The sequence below is a fragment of the Ammospiza caudacuta genome, chromosome 9 (assembly GCF_027887145.1).
Source record: "Ammospiza caudacuta isolate bAmmCau1 chromosome 9, bAmmCau1.pri, whole genome shotgun sequence".
NCBI lineage: Eukaryota > Metazoa > Chordata > Aves > Passeriformes > Passerellidae > Ammospiza > Ammospiza caudacuta.
Genome location: NC_080601.1, coordinates 21,852,896 through 21,879,151, shown reverse-complemented (window position 1 = coordinate 21,879,151; position 26,256 = coordinate 21,852,896). Strand labels below are relative to the sequence as shown.

General features: G+C 48.1%; 1 protein-coding gene across 3 annotated transcripts; it reads left to right on the top strand.

Moving 5' to 3' along the window:
* Positions 1–2,999: 2,999 nt before the first annotated feature.
* On the top strand, positions 3,000–20,884 carry CXCL12 (C-X-C motif chemokine ligand 12). Of its 3 annotated transcripts, none has more exons than XM_058810219.1 (5): positions 3,000–3,152; positions 7,978–8,095; positions 11,473–11,559; positions 14,984–15,081; positions 16,887–20,884. In XM_058810219.1, exons 1-5 carry the CDS (start codon positions 3,092–3,094, stop codon positions 16,916–16,918), a joined length of 396 nt encoding a protein of 131 aa, XP_058666202.1. In that variant the 5' UTR covers positions 3,000–3,091; the 3' UTR covers positions 16,919–20,884. The 3 variants fall into 3 exon arrangements, with proteins under 3 accessions (XP_058666202.1, XP_058666203.1, XP_058666204.1); XM_058810220.1 differs by having other exon boundaries at positions 14,984–15,117; XM_058810221.1 differs by lacking the exons at positions 14,984–15,081; positions 16,887–20,884 and adding an exon at positions 13,102–14,948.
* Positions 20,885–26,256: the final 5,372 nt, after the last annotated feature.

Sequence of the window (26,256 nt, the reverse complement as noted above, 5' to 3'; positions counted from 1 at the left end):
AGGTAGTTTTGATGCTTTGTTTTGTTTTGTTAATTTATGCTGCTTAAACCTTAAGCTCACAAGTTGTTGTATCGTAGGCAGCACTTTCTGCTTGACGGGAGGAAAAACCAAAAATCGTTGTTCAGAGAATCGCTCGGAGTTCACTCAGAAGAGCTCGATTGTTGCCTGGAGACCTCTTCTTCACTCGGGAGGAGCGGGGTGGCGGCGTGAAGCCCGGGGGCAGCGCCGGTGCGGGGCTGGGGCCGTGCGGGGCTGGGGCCGTGCGGGGCTGGGGCGGGGCTGGGGCGGGGCTGGGGCCGTGCGGGGCTGGGGCTGGGGCTGGGGCCGTGCGGGGCTGGGGCTGGGGCCGTGCGGGGCTGGGGCTGGGGCTGGGGCCGTGCGGGGCTGGGGCCGTGCGGGGCTGGGGCGGTGCGGGGCTGGGGCCGTGCGGGGCTGGGGCTGGGGCTGGGGCTGGGGCTGGGGCGGTGCGGGGCTGGGGCCGTGCGGGGCTGGGGCTGGGGCTGGGGCCGTGCGGGGCTGGGGCTGGGGCCGTGCGGGGCTGGGGCCGTGCGGGGCTGGGGCTGGGGCTGGGGCCGTGCGGGGCTGGGGCCGTGCGGGGCTGGGGCCGTGCGGGGCTGGGGCCGTGCGGGGCTGGGGCCGTGCGGGCTCCGTCCCTCGCTGTCCCCGCGTCCCGCTCTGCTCGGGGCCCCGACCCGACACCTCCGCTCCGCCTGGGACACCGCCGTGCTGAGCCCCGACCTGACACCTCCCCTCCGGCTGGGACACCCCGGGCTGCCCCTGTGTTGCTCCGGGAACCGGCCCTGCCGAAGCAGCCCCGCAGCCGCCTCGGTGTCCGCTCCGTGCCCGGCGGGAGCGCAGCGGGCTGGGCACGCTGGCGGACAGGGACAGACACTCGGCGGGGCGGCCTCTCCGCCGAGCTCCCGGGACTTCACCCAGTACCTGCACTCCTTCCCTGCCCCGCCGGGATCCCCCTGCCGGGCTGGCTGGGGAACCCGGGAGGCTGTGGAGGGATGGTGGTGCCGGGTGTGGTATCTCCGTCCTCCTGCCCCTCTCCCCGGGAGACTTGATCTCCCATGCAGATTGGGGGGCAGACGAGGCGCAGGGGGACCGAGGCATCCTCCTGCCTTGTTGCTGTTCGCTCAGCTATCCCGAGGTGTAGAGGGAGCCCTTTCACCTGCGTGCTGTGAGTCTTCGACTCAGCTCCGAAGGTCTGTCGAGACATTTCCTAGAAGCAGCTAGTTTTCACCTTCAGTTACAACACGCCTGCATGTCTAGGGATGCCCAGGGGGAGACTGCTACAAAGATTTGGCTCTGATTTTGTTCCACGTTTATGCAGTCTCTTTGATTAGATCCCTGAGATGTTTCTCTCTGTGGCGATAGCAACAGCAAAGACACGCTGCTCTTTTAAGTGTTATTACTACAAGTAATTGTGACTCTAAGTGTGGTGTGGACATAACAGTGTCTCTGCTAAGTGCAGTGTGGATGTTCTTGTGTACCAGTGGGAGCACTTGTGGGGACAGCAGCACTCCTAGCAGTGTTTGCAATTGCCATGAGCTTCTCCCATCCCTGCAGAGTGTCACAACTGTCACGGCAGCAGCAGCCAGGCTCTCAGCACTGGTTACAGCTATTGGTCCTTTCAGTGAATCAAGTTCGTGCACTACTGTGCTTCCTCACCTAAAATAAAGGAGGGGGTCTAAGAGCAAAATCAGCCTAAATAAATTCAGTCCTCTTTGGTAAGAAGGCGCTAAGAAATACAAATAACTAGATTTAGGGAGTTGGATGTGTGTCTTTGTCACGTAGGGATCCTGTTCATCACCAAGCATCACTGCAAGTATTTCTCCTGCCCTTCAGAAACACAGTCTTTTCTCAGTGAAACTGCCACAGGTAGCAAGATGCGACATTTGGACTCCCGTGTCTAACCTCGTGGTCTGTGGCTGAGAGAATTAGCGGTTACCCAGGGTACAAAACAGCCAAGCTGGTGCTTTTGGTGGCATCGTGACCCTGTCCTTCAAACATCTCCACACAAGGATTAGCTTTACCCACTCGACCCTGCACTGCAATAAATGCAGACGAGAGCAATCCAAATTCAATCAAAGCTTCGATGTTTATTTTAAGTTTTTAATGGCAACAAACAGGGTCCTGTGGGCTTGGGCTGCAGACAGTGTAAGTCATTTACACTTGACAATGCTGTAATAGCTGAGGGCTAGCGACACCCCTGGGCCTCTGAGCTCTGCGGGGCTACCAGGGCTTTCGGCAGAGGTGCCAGGGAGTCCAGTGGCATCTGCAATACAAAGGAAGTGGAATGTTGGCAGCAAGTGTACTACTGGGGTGATTTAATACAGGGAAGAGGTGGTGTTTAGGGCCAAACACGAAGGGGCAAAAAATGAAAGCCTCTCTCCCCTCTGCCTTTTCTCTCCTCAAATACCCACATAAACTTCTGCGAAGATTCTTCGTACGAGGCGCTGTACGCGATGCCCAGGGCGCCAGTGTCAATCTAAATTCGTTCCCACCAGAGTGAAGGGGAAGTTTTCTTCTCTCCCCGGTGTGAACACTTCAGGGATGCGTGTGCGAACACTTGAGGGACGCGTCCCGTACCGCTATCCCGGTTCCAGTAGCTCTGCTTTAGGAGCCGCCGTGCCGGGGTGGCACAGTTTGGTGGGGAAACAACTTTCTTCCCCCTGGGGCTGGATGGGGCGGCGGTGACACACACCGGTCACGGCCCCCGAGCCGCTGGTCCTGGGGGGGCTCGGAGCGCGGAGCTGGGGGGACAGAGGCTGAGCCTGGGGAGAGGCTGACGGAGCGAAGCGAGAAGCCCTCACTCTTTTGGTTTCTTTCCAACCATTTTTAGCAGAGGAAGGATGTAATAACATGCCACGGGCAATAAATCACAGTCTAGCTACTCCCCCTGGCTCTCCTCCCCCCGCCCCCGGCCCCTCTATAGCGGGAGGGGCGGAGGGGCCGCCAGCAGCAGAGCGCCGCGGCCGCCGGGACGAGCGGAGCAGAGCCGAGCAGAGCAGGGCAGAGCAGAGCGGAGCAGAGCAGGGCAGAGCCGAGCAGAGCAGCGCCTGCCGCCTCCTCCAGCCAGCCCAGCATGGAGCTCCGCGCCCTGGCGCTGCTCGCCCTCGCCCTGGCCGTCATCTCCCTCTCGGAGGGTAAGTGGGCTGCGGGGCCGGGAGCGATGGTCCCGCGGAATCCCCCGCTCTTCCCCCTCTCCCCGCAGCTGCACCGCTCTCCCGGCTCGGCTCAGATGTGTCTGGGGAGCCAAAGCGATGGCTGTGCAAAGCTGGAAGCAGGCGGGCTCCCATTCCTCCCTCTCCTCCATCCTCCCTGGCTTTTTTCAAAGAGCTGGCTAAAGCGGTTCTCTCTGCCAAACTCGCCCCAGATTGAAGTCGTCTGGGGGAAGGCTTTCAGCAGCGCTCCGTCTGCAGGGAGGTGGTTTGGCTGCTAAATATGCATATCGACTTTCCCTCTAACAAAAAAAACCCCAACCCTAAAAGTTACCAGGAATTAGAAACAGGCGGTTGTTCGGTACCTATTCTGTCCCCTATCGTGGTCTATCTTTCCTCAATCAGGGCAGAGCTGAGTCGAAGCGGTCACTGGGTAGGAATGTACTGCGCGGGGATGTTTTGGGGTGCAGGGAGCTGCCGTGACGGGGTTCTGGGGGTCCGCGGGCTGGCGGCGCGGGGCGCGCAGTCACATCCGACCCGCGGCGCCGAGCCACAGCCCGCTCGCCCCACGCCGTCCCCGCCGTCCCGCGTGTCGCGCCGCAGCCCGGTGCCAGCTCCAGCTGCCCGGGTTACTGTGCCAGCTGTGCTCCGTGGAGTGCCCCGAGTCCGGACAGCCCCGGAGGCAGCGGACACCCGCTCTGTCCCGGGGAGCCCTGTGCCCCGGGACTCCGGGCGGGACGAGGGTTCTGGCCGCCACCTCTGGGCATCCTCCGGACGCTCCTCCTGAGGCTGGCAGAGATTTGCCGTCTCTCGTTGCCTCGTCGAATGTCCTCTAGCTGGGTTTTCACACCTCCGCTCTCATTCTGTTCTCCTGTTCTTACCAATGAAACTTTGGTGTTCTCCACCCAGGGAGGTAGAGGATGCTCTCCGATGCCCTCCTTGTTTAGCTTGAGAGAGTTTAGTTTTCCCCGAAGATTTCCCGGTGCCTTTCCGCACAACAGCCCCGTCCCGCTGGAGCACGGAGCCGGCCCTGCCCCGGAGAGGCCCCAATGTCCCGGGCAGGTGGGCTCCAGCCCCCGCCGCGTTAGCCGCATCCACTACCCCGGGGCTGCGGGATGGGAAGCGACAGCGGCAGGTAGCGGAGGCAGAGCCGGGGGACCACGGTTGGCAGTGCCAGCTCCAGCCCCCGGCTGCCAGCCTCACCAGCTGCCGAGCGGCTGGGGCCGCCGGTGCCTGAGCGGCTTCCCTCGTCTCTGGAGGGAGGAAGGGACAGGGGCTCTCATCCCCCTTACATCCTTACAGCTGCCCAGCTGCAGCCCGGCTTGCCCCCAGCCGGCTGCTCTCCTTCCCTGACAGCGGGACAAGCGTGTGTGTCTAAGCGTGTCGGGACCTGGCTACCTGAGGGACGGGATGGCTCACAAGGGCTGGAGAGAAATTAGTGTAAGCAAAGTGACCCCACTGTCTTGCGGTGTTTAGAGTGGAGGTTTTTGCCTACTTTGCGTGTCATTAAGTGCTCTCAGCCCTGATCCAGATGAGGGCTCACAGGGCTGCCTTGTGCTGGGGAGCAGGTGAGCTCTGAATTCTTCTTAGTTACCTGGTAAAGCTGTGTGTCTGTCTATCCCAGCCTCGCTTTCCAGGGAAATGGAGATGTTCTACACTTAAAAAGTTATCAGCCATCTCCTGATAATGATAAATGCACCCTAGACTGAACAGAAGTAAAATGATTTCCTCAAATGTTTTGTCTGTTTGTGTCCATCCTGCTTTCCTGGGCATAGATTCCCTCTCTATTCAAGCATCCAGAGCTTCCTAGTCCACACAGCATGTTACTGATAACTGCAGCAGAACTGGGAACTGACTTCTTCCCCCACTGTCCCGTTTCAGTGTGGGTAAGGAGAGGCAGATCCCTGTGGGATGAAGTAGGTACTGTCCAGCACTGACAAGTGGCCACTCTGTGCGAGCACTTTGTGTGTGCTTTGTCTCTAGAGAGAATCTGTCAACAAAAGTAGTTGTTCAGAGCCAACTGTTTTCAACTTGAGTTGGAAAACAATAAAACTGTTTATTCTTTAAAAAGTTCCAAAACACAAACTTCTAGTCGAGGCCAAAGGAGATGTTCTCTTTTTGTTAGGTTGAAGGAATGACATTGAGATGTCAAACTGGCATCTGGCTGTTCTGTAACTTTTCACTGTATTCATCCATTTGAACCAAATGTGCCAGACACATAGAAGTCTCAAAAGCTTTGTGTGCCATCAGTTACATGTTTTCATGTAATAAGGCAATTAACAGATTATACTAATTTGCTGTACTGAGAGAATGGCTTCAGCTTGTGCTATGTTTGATAGATGTCAGAGAACTCAGAGTACAGATTGGTAGATTAGAGCTGATTAAGCTGAATAATTAATGTACATGCAACAATATGTTTCAAATTTTGAAAAGAGATAAAGAATGGCTTTGTCAGCCTCAGAGAAAGACCAGAAATGTTCCTGTCCTAAATTACAGCCTCCAAACAGCCCCTTCCCTCTCCTGCTTTTGGAAGATAGTGGCTCATGTGTTGGAAGATGCCACATGCACCAGTTTTCCCGGGGTTTGAGCCTTGTTGATAGCACGGTGAGTCAGGAGTCACTGATTCCCTGTTGGGGATGCAGAGAGCTGACCCAGTGGTGCTCAGTGCCTGCTCCTGATCACCAAGAAAGGCACACAGAAATAAACACCAAAGGGATTCTTGTGCTGGGAGGGGGTTTGTCATTCCACTGCATCTTGGGGTAACAGGACACTGATACTGGGGCTTCCCCTCTTCCTTGCTGTGCTGGACACTTTTTCTTGGGCAGGAAACAACTTTGGGACTTATGTTTAGTCATGGTTAAACTTTCTCTGTTCCTGATTTCAAATGGTATGGGATTGAAAATCCCACCTCGAGTCTGAGGGAGGACAGGATTGCATTATCAAATTGTGGATCTGAACAGTTCATCTCTTGCACGTTGTTTAAGTTAAAGCTGGCTTAAGCTTGGTTGGGACAAGCTTGCAGAGACACTATCACTACAGCTGTGCTGAGAGTTGTTTGACTGTATTCAGTTTCAGCCCCCCTTTCCCATACAAATCCACAGATGTGTAGCTGTCAGGCACAGATTTGCAGTGGGAAATCCTAGTGCCTTCCTCACTCCTTTCCACATTAGCACTAGGCAGTCTAATCCATGTTCTCGGGGCTCACTCTGTAGCCCTCCTTCCTCCTTTCCCTGCACATTATTAACTCACAGATGGAACCGCTGTTTGCAGTGGCCGAAAACTGATAAAGTCCCTCAATTTTTTCGATTTATAGCCCAGATTCTGGTGTGAATCAGAAGTTCTATTCCCGCTGATCGGTTCCTCTCCTGTGGGATCTGATTCTGCCTCATCTCTTGTTAGAGACACTGGGAAAAAAAGGGCCTTCTCTCCTCAGGACGGGCCAATTTCACCCTGTTGTCTGTGGTTATGCGTGCTAGAGACAGGCATAGATTAATGTGCAATATATGTAGATCTGCTGCGCTTGAAAACCTGTCTCTTTTCTCACCTTCCTAGACAGCTGTTTAGGAATTCCAAGCCCTTCCCGGCTCTTTATCTCCCCATTTGCCTTGAAAGGGAACTGGGTTTGGATGCTGCAAGTATTCCTGTGTGGCTAAACAAACAGGATGGCGGATTGCCATATGGGATCTCAAGCCCTGCCAGATACAGATCTGACCATCTACAGCATGAGCCAGATTTTAAGGGTTAGGTGTATGAATTTAATTCCTCCCAGAGGCTGAAAACTGCTCCACTGGGAAATTCTTTAAAATCTTAGGCATCTCTTAGACTTCCAGGCAAGGCTTCTGTGCTTGCATTTTATTGTGCATGGAGCTTTCAGACTTACAGTCCGGGTGAAGACCTTACTTAGGTGCACTTGATTGCCAGTAATTTAAGTTGTGCCATAGAGAAATCGGGCAGCAGGGGCTGTGGTGGGCGCCAGGCTGCTTTCCTCAGTCCTGCATACATATACATGGCAGATTTTTAGCCTAAGGGGTTAAACTTAATTCTGTCCCTAGTGATGGCAGCGACAGAACTCTCATCCAGCCTGGTGGCCCCTGACTAGTGTATTGGGGACGCCCTGGCTGATAACTGTCTCCTCGATTGCCTTACTTAGCCGCAGGCTAGAAATTCAAAAGACTCCGGGTGTCTGATGTGAAGCCGCTGGGATCTCGCCTCTCCGAGGCAGCCGCGCCTCCTGTGCGGGCACCTCTGCTGGGAGCCGGGGCTGCTGCGGCGGGGAGAGGTCAGCTGGGCCTGGGAACGCCTGCAAAGCCAGAGCCTTTCTGTAGCCGCTAAGTCCCCTGTGAAAAGCCTGCACCTGAGCCGAGCCGGTTTGATCTGAACTCCCTGGAATTCATCTCTTTCTTCTGGCTACCTTCTAATTTGGCCTCGGGTCAAAATCGTTTGAGTAGAACAACACGGAGGACAAGTGCCCCCTCTTTTGGCCTTTATCTTGTCTAATTACGGGGAGCATCCCTGTACAATGGCGCGGCTCCTTATTCTAATCTCTTCCATTTTACTTATCTCCATCTTCTCTCCCTCTTCTTTTGTCTTCCAAAATCCTACGCACCCTTGTTGAAAGGCCGGGCGCTGAGCTGAACGGATTGTGCTCTGAGCTGTGGGCAAATGCTCTCCCAAAGCTACAGCTTTTCTGCTGCTTTTTCCCCACCTGCATTTTCGGAGGGCGTTTATTTCTGTGAGCCCTGAGCGGTGTATCTGTGCTGCTGACCGGGAGCCAGAGGTAACGTGTCCTTTCCCTCCCTTTGTCCCGCAGAGAAACCCGTCAGCCTGACTTACCGATGTCCCTGTCGATTCTACGAGAGCAACGTGGCAAGAGCCAATATTAAGCACCTCAAAATCCTCTCCACACCCAACTGCTCACTTCAGATTGTGTAAGTCTCTTGCTCCTTTCACCTGGGTGCAAATCTGGGCTGTTAAAAAGAAGGGTCACAGAGCTGGTGCCTGCCCTGGTGGTTGAATTTCAGTCTGCTTCATGCCATGATTCCCAATTCATCTCTTTACTCCCTGTGTCAGGGACAGCTGGACCCTGCTTTACGCATGTAAAGGAGCCCAGCTGTTGTTTCCCAGCTGTGTTCTCTGTGATGTCCCCATCACTGTGTGATCCCATGTGCTGTTCCCCCGTGGGTATGTGAGCAGGAATGTCAGACAGGCTGTGCACTGCCTTGGATGTGGAGCTTCACACCCTGGGTAAAACCTTCACAGTGGTCTGAGTCTTCTAATGGGTCACTTCTCCATGGAGTGGAGCTCAACAAGCAAAAGGAATTCCTGTGTTTCATGTATCCTCTGCAGGAGGCACAGACCCTGGAAATGTGATGGCTTAATCTAGGGATGCTTGCCAGGCAGGGAGTGACTCAGTAAACTGCAGCAGAACAGAAAAATGGGCTCTCAATGGAAAATAGCCCCCCTTTTTTTTTTTTTTTTTTTTTTTTGCTGGAAAAGCAATCCTCATTTTCAGGAAACATTGGGATTTTGTTTGTTCGTCTTTGTAGACGTGTATGTATGTGTATGTTTTAGGAAGGTCTTTTTTGCTCACTTCTTCATGGGTGATCCCCTCTCAAAATTCAAAACCTTCTGAAGAAAAAACTCCTCAGCATTTATCTTTTCATTGCAAGGGAACCTTACCACTCTCAACTTCTGTTAACCTCTATAAGAGGGTGTCAGGGACAAGTTTTGGTTTCTGTGCAGTGATCCCATTACTGGTTCTGTCTTTGCCCCATATGTTGAGCCCTTCCTCTTGCAACTCAAATGCTGTAAAAATCAATTTTTGTTGTTCAAAACCTTTGCACTCAGAAAACTGGTGTGATTTCATGAGATTGCTCAGGAATGTATGTGAGAGGTTATCCATTCATGAACCAATTTTTATTAGTATAGGTTTTTTCTGTCTTAAACCACTCTGTGTATATCACACACATTTTATCATGTGCCTTCTGCCTTAGGATTTGGTGGAAGACAGTGAGAAAAATGTAAGCCTCAGCTGAGAAATAATTTCCTTTCAGAAAAATGGCAAAACCAGCTGTGACTAACTCTGATCTCTACCTATAAACAATTTTGGCAGCAAGCATGCACTAGTGCATGGATTTGTGCTCTGGGACTGTCAGTGATGTCGTAAGAATCCCAGTGCTAAGGCTTTTTAGATGATCTGGAATTATCTGGACTAGTTTCAAGAAAATGTCAGCATTTAAGACAGGATAGAGTATATATTTATCTCTTAACATAGGATTATAGTAATTAGAGATAAATAAGAGCATGAAATGCAGAAACAGAAACATCTCATGTTCTTGCCCATTCCTGACCGAAATGTGTTTGTGTGGGGTACACACAGGACATACAAACCTATAATTGACCCTGGTTTTGTTACTTTGACAAGTAAGGTACTTGATACATCCCTCCAAATACCCTTGAAACATGACTTTAAACTAGGTCTTCATCAAAACAGGAGATGAAATAAGTCAAAGCCAACACATGAATTTCTCATCTTGATTAATTTGAAGCATTAAACAACAAAGGTGTAAATAAATTAAAAGCTGCCATTTTCAGGAATAGAGAACTAAGTGAAATATACAGTTGCTAGAAAATATTTTCTGAGTTTATTGTTTGGGATTTTTTGTTTTGGTTGAGGTTTTTAGTTTTGTTTTTGTTTGCTTGTTTGTTTTTTCACAAGTATATTTTCCTTTTTGGTTAAGGGGACAAAAAGCCTAAGAGTAGACTTTTTCTTTCATTCTATTGAAATCATCTCTCCAAATTCAGGGAACTCTTCTGTCAGTGTCTACTTCTTAAAAGTCCACACACTAAATTCCTTGCTTTTCAGTACAGGGAAATGAGCATTTTTAGCAAGCACACACCTAAACCAGTCCAGGTTAAACACTCCATACAATTTCCTGTGTCTCCTCCCTGCACATGGAGCAGGGACTCACAGGCTCAGAAATGAGTGTCTGAAGAAATCAGTGTGTCAGTATGAGGTGAGAGGAATTGTGTTGAATGTGGCTGGAGACTGGTTACGTGTGCTTCTGCTTCTGTACCCTGTGAGGTCAGCTGAAGAATTCCCAGGCATTGCTAACATCAGCAAATCCATTCTTACACACTGTTGGTATCACTTAACTGGAAATGCTCCAGCTTGGCACTGCTGTAAGGGAAATATGAATCAGGCCCATTCATCTCTGTGCTGGAGCAGGGGTTGCAGGACTGATCCTTGATGTGTTTATGTTACAACTGTGTTGTTGCATAACTTCAGACCAAGGACCCTTTTTGACCTCTTATTTCTTACACCATCGTTTTATATTCTGCAGATTTCATTTTATAAAGGGAGGAATATTATGGCTTCCATCCAGCAAATGTTTAAACAAGTACTGAACTTAGTCATATGGGCACTTCCATAAAATTGCTGTTCTCTGCACTTTCCCAAGGCAGAGGCTGGAGCAGCTGGGGCAGAGGCAGGGTGCTGCAGGGAATGTGGGAGATAACAGCTCTTTTGAGGTCCTGAGATCCCTGGAGGGTGAAACCTGTTGATGAAGCTATTTGTCCTGTTTCTGAATGAAAGATTCAGAGAGCCCAAGTGTCAAATTCACAGAGAATTCGAATTAGCTAAAAAATTTGCTGTGGGAAGTGCAGCTTGGACATCCAGGAGAAACCCCTCAGGAGGTTTCTGCCTTTGGTTCCAATGCTGAGTGAATACATGAGGAGAAACTTGCCTCTGGCACTATGGCACTTTCAGTTGTCTTCCTCCCTGCAACCTGTTAATTCAGTCTTGGATAAAACAAAAAGCTAGCAAGTGACTACACCCTTTCTTTCAGAACATCCATGAGGTGCCTGTCTTCAAAACATGTGAAACTTCAGTTTGGGGTTGAATTTAAAGAATTTAAAAGCTGTTTTAAATCAGTTACTTGCAAAAATTACCTAAATTTACCATTTCAGTATTTCCAAATGAAATTTTTCTGATGATGACAGTGAGTTCTCATTCATGGTCCAGGTATGAATTGGAGGTCTTAGATTCAAATTTTGTGTCTGTTCCACTCTCACATGATTCCCAGTACAGACCACAGGAGCCTGTCAAAGGAGAGAGATGGTTTCCAAGCCAGGGATATTTATAATAGGTGAGGGAGGTCAAGGATGGGAGAAATAATTCACATCTTCATGGGTTAACCAAAAGCAGCACTGGCACCCAAGGAAAATAAGGCACAGTGTGGGGGGAAGTGGGTGTGGGCTGCGGAATTTGCACACCAGACTCACTCTGACTTTTCTCCTTTGGCAGTGCAAGGCTCAAGAGCAACAGCAAGCAAGTGTGCATTGATCCCAAGTTAAAGTGGATCCAGGAATATCTGGAGAAAGCTTTAAACAAGTAAGGCAAGAGACAAATGGACTTAACAGCTAACATCCTGAATTATTAAAGGGTAGAACATTAAGGGCTGGCTTTTACCATGTGGACAAAGTACTTGTGGAATCAGATATTGTTTCAAAGAAGGGTTTGGAGTTGACATAATTTGTATTAAAACAACAGTTTCTAATATATCCTAGATGTTAAACTAAGAATTTTGCCAGGGTTTGAGGCAAAAATTGTGCTAATGAGTATGTTCTGGGGTCCCGAACACATCCTCTTCAAAAAAAAAAAAGCTGTTCTCCCAAGGAAAATTCTTCCTTTAATGCCCTTTCTTCTCCAGCCAAACTACAATTTCTTGAGAATCAATATCGTTCCGGTGTCTTTGGAGCCCCTTCTCCATGTTACACTGGGTGTCTGCTTGCACAGGCAGCCGAGGCCTTGGGATTCTTGGTGCTGAAAATTGTTTCTCTGCTGCCCACTGTGAATGCTGTTAATGCTGGCCAAGGCACGATGGGCTACCATGAATAAGTCTTTCCCACAATACCAGGGGAAAGCCAGCCAAACTTGGCAAATTCAGACTTTTTAAACCTGTTTTTATTCCCCTTGAAAATGGTTGATCATGCCTACTCTGAACAGCCCATCTCTGTTCAATGTTGTGATGAGCAGAGCAGCACCAAGCACATTTTTGTGCTGAGCTGCAGGGGAGGGCTCCAGCCCTCAGCACTGAAAATGGTACATACCAAAGGATGGTACAAAGCATTCCCTTGCTTGCCCAGAGCCCTGGGCTGAGCTTGGTCCTGCAGCAACATTTTGGCCAGCTAGCCTACCTGTGCACTCAGTATCCCTGCCACCCTCCCATCACATTCCCACCCCACTTAACTTGCGCTGTAACCCTGCTGAACCTTGTCCTCCCTGCATCTCTAGGGTGAAGGCAGGGCTGGAATCCAATCATTTGCCAGAACAATGTATTACTGGGGAAAGTATGGCCCCAGGGCAGATGAGGGGCACAGGTACCTGAATGGTCTCCACTGTTTCCTTTGTAAATGCATCTGACAAACAAGGGTCAGAGTTAAAAAAAGAAAAAAAAATTCTTTGTCCCCCTGTGTTTTTACAACAAGCAAGGGGGAAAATGCCACCAGAAGCAGAGAGATTCCTCCATGTGTCCCTTTTGAGGACTGCACTGGGGCCAAGAGTGAGGAGGAAGAAGGAAGGAAGCCAGCTAACTAAGCCAATGTGATTCCAGCCCTGACAGCTCCTCCCATCTCATCTGATGCTCAGTGCCTTCTTTGCTGCCAGCACTCAGCCCTTTTGTCCTCTGGACAAATTCTCTGCAGTGGTAATCCAGGTTAATGCCGCCAGAATGGCTTTGGATTTAGGCACAACTGAACCTAAGAGCAGGATGTGGCCCATACTGAGTATCCTAGGGACCTGAGCCACTTGGTTTTACAAACTGGGAAAACCTGCTCAAGTTTTTGTTTACTATCATCCCCAACCTGAGATTTAGGAGGCGTTTTAGAAATCTGCAAGGTTGGGCAAATATGATTATGTGCCTGTCTGACTTAGGGGAGCAACTCAGCTGGAACATGTTCTGCTCTTACTACCACTAGTGAAGATCTGAGACCAGCCCTGCTGAAACCAGTGAGTCTGCCTGATCTCCAGCCAGATTCTGGGTTTTCTTTAATAATGCTAATACAGAAGCGATTCTGCCAATTTGGTGGATTCATCCTGGTTTACATTGAATAACAAGAGAGAATTTGGTCCCAGCTTTGTGAAATAAGATGACAGAAAGCATATATCTCCATCACCTAATCCTGTAATCATGGCATTATGTTCATTTTCCACCTAGTGATGCTAGTACCAGTGGCATTTTCATGCTCCACAGACAGTCAGGGCTCTGTCTGTAGCATTTTCACAAGGCATGTTTTTGATATATTTTAGTGCACAGCTTTGACTTCTTCAATGAAATGTACTTTGGAATATATTTATAGTGCATCAAACAATTCATATATTTGAATTGGAGCCATATGAATGTTGGTAGTTTAAAACACCAATATCCCTCTAAACTACTAACAGCTTGTAAAATGAATCTATATAGATCTATAAATGTTAATGTAGCTATCAGTTTCAATCAGCCATATATTATATTTTTTCACTTGTACCGAAATTGTATGAAATGTGACATTACCCTATATGCACTAGCAATAAAATGGCTAATTGTTTCATGTTATGAAAACCCAATTGTACATGGGAATTTATTTTTCTGGAATAAAATCAATACGTTTTGTAGAAAGGGCTCTTGTAATTGCTTAAGTAGAATCCAAACCGTGAAGACATCTTAATCTATACCAGTACTTCAATATGAAAATATCTTCAGTGTTATAATCTGCAGCTAAGGGCAAGGAAAAGTTCTTAAAAGAGTAGTCCGATACAGTTTAATATTATGAAACCAGAAATGGTTTTTACTAGGGAATTTTTTTGCTCACTAATTCTGCTTAGCATTTATTATTGCTTTATATTCATCACATCTCCATATAATATATACATGAGACATCAGTAAAACACATTCAGGCTGTCAGGAATCCAAATTCCTTAACTGGCTTTAAAAATCATTGTGCAGCTGCTGTGGCCAACATCATCCAGCATTCATCCACTGTCATGTTAATACAGTCCCACTTCAGAGCTCCCCTCGCTTCAAGATGCCGGAGTCCGTTAAGCTCGGTGGCTACTGCAGGAGAGATTTGATGGATCTGGAGAAGATAACAAACTCACATGGGAAAAATCTTTCCATTAAGCCAGCTGGGAGAAAGGAAAAGAAACTCTGAATGTGTAGGGGCTGGCTGTGTTGGCAGCCAAGCCCTGCTGCTGCCTTCCAAACCCTGGTGTAGCAGCTCTTCCTAATTTCTAACCTAATTTGTAAGTAACAGTTGAAGTACAAGGTGCCAGAAGAACAGACTCCCAATATTCCACCAAGCATGTGCTGGGTCAAGGCCCCACACGAAGGGGGACGATGTGGGTGTTTATTTTTACAGCCTTGTTTTAAGTCACCAAATGCCTTAAACCCCCTCAGAGCAGCCACTGGTTCTTGCTGATGTCAGCAGGAACACTGGGTGGGAAGCCAGAAATCCAGCTCTCCCTCTGCTTCCTCTGTACCTCAGGGGAGCTTTTTGGATGGTGAGGCTCCTGACTGAGAAGTTCTGGAAGGCATTTGAGGAGGCTTTGGCATTTTGGGTAAAAGGGTTGTTCTGGCCTCAGGGTTTGCAAATGTTCTTCCACCAGGATGCTTTTACTTGTCTGGCATTTCTCTCAGACAGAGGTTATATGAAAGGGGATGTGACATTGCACCCTGCCAGCAAGATATGAAGGGACCATAAGATAAATGTGAATGAGGCCTTTGTATATGGATAATTTATGGCAGTCTTTTTCTTATATTTTTCTTTTAATTTAGACCACGTCATCGCACTCATAAAAAAAAGCAACAGAAGAAACGGGGCCCACTCTGCCCTTCCCGTGCAACACCACTAAAGTCTCCAGGGAGAAAGAATGGTAGGAGGCATTAGTTTCTGAGCTGGGACACCTCAGGTTGAAGTCCCTGCTCTTCCATTGACCATGTTATGGGACCTTGGGCAAATATATTAGCCTATCCAGACCTCCATTTCCCCCCATATTTGTTGAGGATAACATCTCTCCCCTTCCACCAAAAGAGTATTATAGAGATGAAACTCTCAAAACAGGGGGAAAGTTTAGCTACAACAGATGTGGGATGATTTGCCCATTTTACAAATGGGAATTATAAAATTTACAAAATTTTACAAGTGGGAAAATGGACACACAGAGAGACCAAAATAAACCTGAAGCAAAGACAAAGTCAAAAACAGGGTAAAGGTTTCGGAGCCCTATTTATTTTAGCTCCAATATCAAACTGACAGAGTTAAACTCTAACAGCTGTGAATTTGCCACTAGTGTTTTTTAATGAGAAATGCAGCACCACGTGGTGACAGCATGATGTGGTGCATGGGTGACTGGTTGATGCCTTTTCTATGGGAGATGCTAGGCAATTCCCAGAGAATGGTGTTGTATATACCAGTGCTCTGGATGTCCCAGGTTTTTGTTCCTCACAAGGGTGGTTTGTCATGCATTTCTTCACCAAGAGATATAGGGTTACTGCTGTGGGATGTTGGAAAAGATATCTCCAGAGAAGAAGTTTTCCTCATGGTTTAGTCATTGTCTTTGTGCCTAGATGAGTTTTCTGAGGCTGCCTTTACTGGGAGTCAGTCTCTAGCTGTGGTCACAGAGCCCTAGCTGTCCAGCAGGCATTGGAAGAGGTGTTAGTCAAGATGAGCTGAGACATCAGTATTTTGAATAGCTGGTGTTGACCCTCTGCCACTTGTAACTGAGTCTTAGTGACCTCATCTAGATTGCAAAAGGCCACCAGCCTGGAGCAGGAACAGGAGTCACTTCAGACAAAACCTGGAGGCCATCAGCCCAACGTGGCTCCTTGTTCTGGGTGAACCACACACACGAGACACTTGCACTTTGCTGTGATGCCTAACCCACACTCTCCTGGGTATCATGCTCACACTGAGCATGGCACACTCCATTTGTCTGCACCCCACCTGAGCTCCCTCCCGCAGCCCTCCAGGGCTCACAATGCAGTGCCTGCCTGCCTGTCACCTCACCTCACTGGGCAGCTGGTCACCACAAGCTCTGGTGTGGTCTCCAGCTGCTCACACCAGGTGGGGTCCCAGGGCAGGGAGGCTCAGGGTGGCTCCTGGCTGGCAGAAACTGCCTGCCTCTACTCTCCAGCCACCCCACAGTGGAAGCCAAACAAGAGCGGAGCATGGGCTGCCCTCTACGTTCCTCCATCCTCACAGAGACCTGTCACTCTCTGGAGCTGCAGTCCATAAGCTCCATCAGAGTTGTGGGATAGGAGCAAATAGAGGAGGCATTCCCAGTGCCTCTTGCTCTGCTACTGGGGCTGCTCACAAATGATTAATCTCTCCTTTCCCTGCTGTATTTTTTGCCGAGTTTCTTTGCCCACCGACAATTCTCTGCTCTGGCTTTCAAGTCCAGAATAAGCTTTCTAGCCAGCCTTCCTACTGTATTAGTTCTGAACACCTTACTAACTGTGATGAGCACAACCTGCCCAAAATAACACCCATTGCTGGGTTTACCCTGCTGGGTCCCAGTAGCTCCTTGTGGAGAACTTCTCCCAAAATGTCCAGCAATTACTGGTTGGAGGGGCTGCCTTTGGGTTAGTCCAGACACAGATTTGCTGTTTGACTAGGCCTGATAAGCTTTTGCAACTGAAATAAACCTTAATAGTGTTTCACTTTCTTCTTCATCAACAGGAGGTTCAAGATGTAAGAGGCAAGCATTGTAAGCCGTCTACAGGATTTCTTACTGTAGGACCCAGAGAGCAGATAACCAGTATTAGGGACTGAATACATTTCACTGCTAACATGCAGCACAAAAGCAACGCTTCACGCAATTCCAAAGGTTTTTTCCTTGGTTCTTTTTGGGTTTTTTTTTGTTTGTTTTTTTTCCCCTTGCACAAATTGGCTTGCTTTCATAGTGCTATTTTTATATAGTAAGATGTAACTATTTGAGAAAAATATGAATTTATACAGGTTGGTTTATTACCTAGCACTGGGGGCAGATACCAATTTAAACTAACCCTGTTATTATATGACATTTTATTTCCTTTGTTGTGTAGAGGTCCTGCTTTATTTAACTTTCTTTTGGTTCATGCAAGTCTCCTGGAGTTTTAAACCTAGAAAGACATGAACTGTACAGTGCAATGATGTTGTGTAAGTAGTGGTGGAACTCCTTGCCTCCAGAAGTCATAGAGGCCAAGAACATAGGAAGGCTCAAAAGCATCAGACTGATGACAATAGACAACATTACCCTGGGTGGCATTACAGATATTTTGGGTGAGTGATTAAACTCAGGGCTACAGGGCTAAAGCCCTTCTCTGAAGATCAGAACCCTTGCTGACAGCTGTGAGCAGCTGGATCAATGCACATCTGGTACTGCAAGGTGCTAATACTTGGTTTGTAGCAGTTGTGTGTGTTAGGAGCCACAACACAGTTCTGATGTCATCTGGCATTTCCTATGTTCTTGTGTTTCTGATGATAAATTTAGCAAAAAAAAAAAAAAAGGAATGGGTTATCAAAGCTCTGACCACAAGATCATGTTGCAAGCTGCTGGAGGAGTCAGATACGCTGCCATGCACCAGGGATCTCCCAGCCATCCATAGGAGGGGACTTCAGCTTGCCTGTCTGCTGTCTGGCTTTGCACTGAAGTAGGCTGAGATTTATTCACCCGTCACCAACATGAACAGTTGTACCTGCCTGAGGGCAGCCACACCCCTGATTGCTCTGGAGATGCCCAGAAGAGGATTTGTGGCCACACCTTGGAGATGAGAGATGCCTGAGGCAGGAGGGGGTCTGCGCAGTTTGTGGAAGGAGAGGTGTTTCACTGGTGTGGAAATGAAGGCCAGCACTCCCAGTTCACCAGCTATCAGGGGTTTGCTGGTGAACAGGATAGCCTCTGGAATGCCCTTTGCAAAGCACAGCCTGTGACAGGCACCACTCCTTGCACTGATCCCCTAAGCCAGAAGTTTCTTCCTCCTTATTCCTTCCTGTATACACAATATCTGCTACGTGGTATGGAGAGACATCTGCAGCACTGCAAGGATCATGTCATGCTGTGCACTGAGATCTGGGGGGAAGCACATTTGTGCAGCACAATGCTTGTGTTTGTATGTATCTGTGTTTGTATTGTCAACAAAAAAATGTTGTAAGAGTGTCTTTTTTAAGCTGGTTGATTCAAAAGAAATCTTCCCTCTTCCCTGCAGCCTGTGTCAGGAACACTGAGAGGAGTGTTTCACACTCCCTTTTGTGGTAGGCAACTTTAGTGCCACAGAGGCACTTTGGCTATCCAGGGACTCCATTATTTCCATGTGGATTCAGGTAAAAATCTTGTCTTTTCCTTTCTGCAAAACAGGGCTATTGCAGAGAGGCCTTCAGCTGGGAACAACTCACCTCATTTGCTTTAAAGCAGAAACAAACTGCTGTGCCTAAAATATTTGTGTTTGTGCTTTTGGCATTCCTTTTGTTATCATTACCAGCCTGGTGCTTTAAGTATATTGTGTCTGTGTTTTGAAAGGTCTGGTACCACTGTACTTGATGAGATTGAAGTTTTGATATAGTATTAGTAGGATCAGATCCTCTCCTGGAAAGAGAAAGAAAGAAAGAAAGAAATTAATTTTATGAGAAAAGCAGAGTTTTTCTATGTTCCCTGGGCTGTATTTGATATCCTAGACACCATTCCCACAAACCACCTGCATTTGCCAGTGGTTTGTCAGAGGTGGACATGTGAGTGTCCAAGCCAAGAATAACTGCAGAAAAAAGTCACCCAGGAAAGAGCATCCTTCACACATAACTTCTGTCAAAGGACAGCCTGAGGTCTGATTGATCCCCATTGCAGTAAATGGAGAATTAAATAATCCTCTGATTTTGATTCAGCAGCATGCCCTGTTCATTATGACTGGGGCCATGACCGTTTTGTTTCCAGGGGAAGCTTTGGCATTCTGGTGAGAAGGTGGGTGAGAAGGTGGGCTAGGTAGATGTGACTGCACAGCCCTGCCAGTGCTCTGCTGCAGTCCTGATTACCAGGGAGTGCATCTGGGTCAGCACCAGCAGGGACAGGTCACTGGGAACGTGCCAACCCCACATGAGTGCTGTGACAGGAGCACTGAGATGGGCAGTACTGGAGCACCTGGTCAAACCCAGGCTCTGGATGGTATAGCCAGGTAGTGGAGGTACTGCAGCAAAGGGGGGCTCCTGTCAGCTTCTCCTCTGGGGGCTGCAGGGCTAGACCCTGCTAAAGCAAGGGCATTTGTTCCTGGGAAAAAGGCATGAGGAGCAGCAGGAGGAAAATGCAGTCCACGGAAGGCAAGGGACGTTGCACAGCCAGGTGTTTGTGTGGTGTTTTGGGGCTGTCTGCCCCAACCTCACACACAGGGACTGGGCCCTGACACCTCTGTGCTGCTGATGCTTCACTGCTCCTGCATCTGAGCCCACTCAGGGCACAGGGCTGTGCTCAGGGGCCAGCAGTGTGACCCTCCTCACCTGGGTAATGTCAAGCAGGGCATGAATGCAGAGGTGACACAGACCTGGCCAGAGACTTAAGTGAGAACCTTTTAAAAGCTTTCTCTTGCTTTGTACCAAATTCAGCCTTGAGTGGGAAGCTTTGCTGTTAGCCTGACTCTGTTTGCATGATGCACTGGGGAGAGCAGCCTTGCTCTTGGCACCAGAAGGAGCAATCTCTGGGCTGCCCAGTGCACCACGTGTTTGTCCTGTCCATGCCATGACCAGAGCAGGCTGAGGAGCAGCACTGGCAGCATCTCACTTGGGGAGAGCACTTGGTGTTCCCTCCTGCCTTAAACTGTAGACCAAAGACAGAGTCAGGGGAAGGAAGCGTGAGGAGATGGGGACCACACGTGAACAGGAGGGACAAGAGGTAACACTGAACCATGCTGAAAAAGCAGCTTCCATGAATGTGAAATCATCATGTGGGTATTTTCAATGTGCAGCTGTCAAATCCCAGTTCAAAGAGTAGATGGTATTTATTGCTGTGTCAGTTTTTTATTTATACTAGCTTTATACTTTTATGTATGAATATCTTATCTGAATTCTGCCTGAGGAAGAATGAAATGAAGGGTGATTTTGATGTGTTTTTGATTAGGGTGTTTGAGCAAAGGTGACTGTTTATTTTGCAATGAAAGCTTTTTTAAAAAGTTAAATATACACATTTTGTCGAAAATGCAGTTCCTATAGGAGTTTTTGTTGCCAATTTCCCTTTATTAGCCTCTAAAAGGTCCTTTTCTCTGGCAACTTGTTTTGAGTGATGTGATTTCTAGCAGTCAAGGTTTTTTGCAAACTCATCACCTCAAATTTGATTTTTTTTTTCTTAACATCCCACCAAGATAATTGTTGTCTGAAAACACAAAACTTTGGTTGCCACAGAGAAGAAACATGTATCATGACAAAAGGGCTGCATGGACCTCCCATCCTTCATTCCTTAAGAACTCTGTTGTCAGAATGTGGTAAATACTGTACTTTATATTTTTATTAAGTAAAAAGAAGTATCTTCCCAAATAATGTGAAAAGGGTTTTGTATTTGTGTTCCTGTAAGGCAGCTTTTATGGAGGAGTTCTATTATGCTTTTGAAGTTACTCCTTTCATAGAAAATTTTGAAAATAAACACTTTTATATTGTTGTAATTTCTCACATAAATGTGTATGCACTTAAAATTTTCTTAATAAAATATATGTCTGAATAAAGTTTTTGCTTGATTCTATTTTTTTTTTCTCTTCACAAACAAACAGCTACAATCTTCATTCAGAAAAACATTCAGGTGTGATTTGCGTCCCGTTTCAAGGATGCCTCCATACAGCCCCAATGCCCAGACTCTGCAGGGAACCTGAGGTGAAGGATCCATGGGTCTGGCAGGGAGGAGCAGCTCAGCAGATTGAAATGTGCCATCTTCAAAGGAAACCGTTAACCATTTTTTCCCAAAACAATAACCCAAACTTTTTTTTTTTAAAGTTTTTTACTCTTTTCTTCCCCAAACTTGTCTCCTGCAGCAGTTTGACTTCAGTAGAACTGAGAGCTGTGAGCTGGTTTTGTTCCAGCAACAGAGATGCCATCATCATCATCTGTGCTGAGGTGGGGGGGGATGAAGGTTTCTCTGAAAAGCATGAGGGGTAACAGGGAATGCATTGGACAAGAGCAGATGTGAACAACCCTGTCCTTGGGGCTGCTTTTCCCAGGGCACAGCAGGGTCAATATTCAGTTTGGAGAGGAAAAAAAATATTAGAGGCTTGTAGAATTGACCTGAGGACCTGCAGGTACAATCCTAACTTGGATGAGGTCGTAGGGGAAGTGCTGTGGGTTTCAAAACTATGAGTTGAAAACTGGTCTTTGTTCAGTGCATCTCCCCATCTGCCAAGTTCTCATGGCAAGAGGAAACTGTTTCCTGAGGTCACACCTACTGCAACACAGGTGAATCCCAGCACTGTGTACAGCTCTGGCTGCAGCAAAGCTCAGAGACAGCTTAATAGAACAGTGAAACAGTGCTTGAGCTGTTCCGAGCTTCTTGCTTAATAAATATTTCTTGTTCAAATTGATGCAAGGCAAAAGGCATGCAAAAAAGGGAAAGAGGAAACTCAGATGACTGATGACCCCCTTGCAAATCCATCAATTATTTACCAAGACATTTATGAAAAACTAGTAGGTAATTTTGAGTGCAGATGGTCCGTGAGAGATTCCCTGGCCACTGTGAAATGCGTTGGGAGTAATTAGCTACAAAATTCCACATTAATATTAAAACATAGGCCACGTGTTCTGTGGAGCACTTTGGTGTGCCTTTCATCAGGTCTTTTCTCTCAAATGTGAAAGTTTTGGTTCTTGCTCCCTCGGCAAAGCATCATGGCAATGTATCTGTGAACTGCCTAGGAATTGGAGGTGAGCCCACCTTATTAGCACATCTGGCTCTCTTCACAGGCAGCTTTCCAATATTAGCAAGCTGAAGGAAATCAGCTGCATTCATGGCCTCAGCCATCCTGACACTAATTATGGGCTGGATTGATTAGGTCCTGGCATGCTACAGATCAGGGGACAGCATGGTAAATGCTTCCTAGGACCACTGAGGATGTCATCACTGAGGATGTTACCTTGGATGGTACATGATGAGGGTCTCACCTAGCTTCTAGTGAGCATTTCCCTGTTTTATAAAGCTACTTGCTCTCAAGTTGTCCCAAGGGTCTTTCAGACTAAACAAATATGTAGCATTGAGACTAGCAAAGGCAAAATGAAAAATAAACAAAACCAGAACCCCCAAGATCTAGAAGCTGCAGCCAGAGAAATTCAACCTGAAAACAGATTTTTAAGTGTGGAATTGATTAGCCTTTGGAACACCTCCCCCAAGAGAGGGGGAAGGAAAGCCCTGATCCTTCCTATGCCTTCCTAGCAGGGCTGAAGGCCGTTGTGGTGTTAGCCATACATACCTTGCTGGGCTCTCAGGGGACAGGGGGTGAGCACCTCTTGCCCCTGTTACCAGTAGGGTCAGACAGGAGGAGCTGAAGATCCCTCTGGCCTCAGGAATCCATATGCAGAAAGCCCCAGTTCCAGGGGAGCATTCCTCAGCCTGTGTTATTAACAACACCTGCATATCCTCAGCCATCCCAGCTCCTTGGACCAAGACTGAGGATGACTCCAGCTGTTACACAGGAGACAGATCTGGGGTAAGAGGCTTTTATTTCTGGTCATGAAGGTTGCCCTCCAGCTGCAGGGGAAGAGGCATGGCAGTGAGAAAAGTCTGCAGCCTGTCCTGAGTCCTGCATGCACCAGCTTTGGGAGGAGAGGTTTGCTCACATAGGTGCCCTCTGGATCACACTGCTTACACAGGTGATATTTCTTGTAGGAATTCCCTGAGTTTCTGTCTTTGTCCTTTCTGCCTCTTGCCCTTCTTTGTCCTGCATGCTCTCCTCTGGCTCTTTTGGGGACCTTCTCTTTCCTCTCAAACCCAGTTTTCCCAGCTGAAGGGAAAAACCTTGGTAGTTTAAAGCCATTCTCAGCGCCTTCCCTCCTGCTTTCTCATCACTGCATTTCACATCTCTCATGTGCTCCCTGGCTAGGGCCAGCCATCCATTTCTAGTCTCTGAAAGAGGAGGAAGGACATTTCCATTCTGTCCTTTGCTGCCACTGTATCAGAGCAGGATCCAGGGTCCTCTGGGATCCTTTTGGAGAGGAGCTGCATGACTGCTGCTGCCAAGCTGTGTGTCTTTAATGCTCTTGGGCTCATTCCCAGCTATGAAGTCCAATCTGTCTTCCCTGCTTGCACCAGCAACACCCTTTGGCTCCTCAGCAGTCCTGAGCTCACATGGTTCCCAGGTCCTGCTTCCACAGCCAGCCATTCCTCACAGTAGCTGCCAAAGAAAAATGGTGACCTGTGCCAAGGAAAAATGACCTGTGAGTGCTGCCTCTGCACTGCCAGCACACTGAGAGCCAAACCTGGGCACAGTGGCTTGGTGAGCTGGCAGAACCAATGTGCTGTCTCAGGCTTTCAGCTGACCCAATCAGACCACCATGGCTGGAACAGAAGGTGAAGTCTAGCCCAGTCTGCTGAGAGGTGGAAGAGCACAACCCAAGAACAGAAGGACAGAGGTTTAAAATGCTGCTGTAGCTCACTGAAATCTCCAGAATGTGTGTGATTCTTCCACCCCAAAGATCCACAATCATTTCCAGCTGCCGAGCGTGCTGCGTGATTTATTGCCGTGCCTGCAAGATTTTGGCTGTGGTGAAACATGTTTGTGCGTTGCCTATAAAACAGCAAATCTGAAGAAAGGACTTTCTGGATGTGGTTCAGAGTGTGTAACAGAACCCAGATCGCCAGGTCCTTGCACACAGTACCACAGCAACGCAAACAGCCAGTACAAGTTTAATATCTAGCATACTCTATCTATTTTGCCCCTGAGCACCAGAGAGAGACTTAAACCACTGCAGACTGTAGTATTCATACACAAAGGGTAGAGTACTTAAGGAAGCAAATGCCAAGCCCCATTACATAGCCTAGTGCATCTTTTCTAAATTAAAACCTTTCCACAAGGCAGAGCACTAGCAAAATAGTTCTTCACAAAATATGTGGAGAGAGGAAATACGTCTTTCTTTCAAAAAATAAATACTATGAATGCAAATAGAAATCCAACTGTCTGTGCCAGATCTACAGCCACAAAAGCAGCTGGCTGACTACCATTCATGCTAAGTGTCCATATTCAAAATTAAGGTCCTTGTTGTAGCTTTCAGTGCTTTCTGCAGCCTGGTTGTTACAAAGATTCTCCTACTGGCATTATTGCCTTTTAAGCAGTCTACCCCAACCCAGTTACTGAAGGATTGGTACCATCCTCCCCACCCTTGGGACCTCCAGAGCAGACATCTGGTCTTGCTAAGAATGGGGGAGGGAGATTCCAAGGGCATTTCCAGAATATATGTGTTGTACAAGCCTGCAAATTCCTACTCTTGCATGTCATCTCCCAGTCTGATTTTCTTTCATCATTATTTTAATTCAGACAAGGTCCTATTATGCAGGAGTTGCACAAACACAGAAGGATAAAGACAGTCCCTACCTGGTAGATTTCATGGTCGAAGTTCTGCTCTGCCAGGGTCTTAATCAAGCATGTATGTTGCAAAAAATGCAAGGCTCTATCTCTTCCTTGGGTGTTGGAGAAGAATCACATCAGACGTGGGATGGCTTGTCAAGCAAGTAAAGAACTACAGATCATCTAATTTCACATTCCCCTCTTTCAACATATGCAAGATTTGGTTAACAGGAAGCTTTTCAGTTCCTTGGAGGGATGGAGTATTGTGAAAAGATAAAGGAGAAGTGACAAGGAGAAACAAAGTTTCCCAGTCATTCAGTTCCTCGAGATAAAGCCCGGAGAGGGATGCTCTGCAGGCAGGAGATGAGGAGGTCTGAGCTGTGCAGCTCACTCCACACAGTCCCCAGGTTCCTTTGCTCTGCAGGCAGGAGATGAGGAGGTCTGAGCTGTGCAGCTCACTCCACACAGTCCCCAGTGCCTTGTTCCCATGTGTGCCTTAGCAGTGCTCACCCCGTGTATGGCTGCTTTGGGCACTAATCCATCCTGGCTCCTCCCCTTCTCTCCCTTCTCTTGCCCTCCCTCCTTCCTCATCTCTAACTCCTTTAAGGTTTGTCTTTCCTGCTGCCATGTTATTTGTTGCTGACTTGGGACATTCTTTATGGCCCTTCATCAGGCTTCCCATTGCTCACACACTCTGCGTTGGTTTGGCCTGCTCTGCCTTTTGTCTGAGCAAAAACAAAAGTTTTATCTGTTGCCCAGAGACCATGGTGACTTCAGGGCTTTCCCGGTGCCAGCACCTAATTGCAAACAAATGGAAGTCCCCAGCTACACGGCCAGCAATACTGGGTCTTGGGTGGGAGGGCCTGATTCTGCTCAATCTGCACTGTGGGGCTGCTGAAAGGCTCATGATTTACAGCAATGTATCTCACATTGCCATCTGGCCTTCAGCAATCTAGCTGGCTTGGCAGAGAAGGCATAAAAGCCACACAAGGCTCGTGACATGGATATCTCTCATGTCTCGTTTTCCTTAATGTCAATGTGTAAAGGGGAGCTGACTGCAATGAACAACCTGTATACTCAGAAAGTCCTCACAAAGCACAGAAGTAAATGGCACAACATTTCCACTCCACTTCCACCTCTCTTTGAAACCCTCAAAGGGATCACCCCTCCATGGTGATGAGTGCAGAGAGAGGCATATGGAGCAGGGCAGCTGGAAGCATGTGGCTTCCATGCTGTGCACAGCATGTGCTGCCCAGTGCCCAGAGCTGCTTCAAAACTAGATTTTCATCCAGAAGAAAGAGGGAGACATTCCCAACACTCTCACTTTTGTTAGTATTCCAAAGCAGGACAGAAAAAGTCAAAATATCATGTTTGCTAGTGGAATGGACAGTTTGGAAAGGATTCTCTCAGGAAATGACAAAGTAATTTGTTCTGCTCAAATCGACCGAGAGTTGGCTTTGCCTACATGTCACAGTGACTGATGGAAGTTGAAGTTCCAGCAATCCACCCAACCCTGGCTTCCCCAGGCTGGCCTACATCTCCTACACTACTACACC

What these genes read in the sequence shown, in the direction of transcription:
- CXCL12 (XM_058810219.1), top strand. Translation starts at nt 3,092, where the DNA reads ATGGAGCTCCGCGCCCTGGCGCTGCTCGCCCTCGCCCTGGCCGTCATC. An exon ending in CGTCATCTCCCTCTCGGAGG is followed by an intron (nt 3,153 to 7,977) that starts GTAAGTGGGCTG and finishes TTTGTCCCGCAG; the next exon opens with AGAAACCCGTCAGCCTGACT. An exon ending in AACTGCTCACTTCAGATTGT is followed by an intron (nt 8,096 to 11,472) that starts GTAAGTCTCTTG and finishes CTCCTTTGGCAG; the next exon opens with TGCAAGGCTCAAGAGCAACA.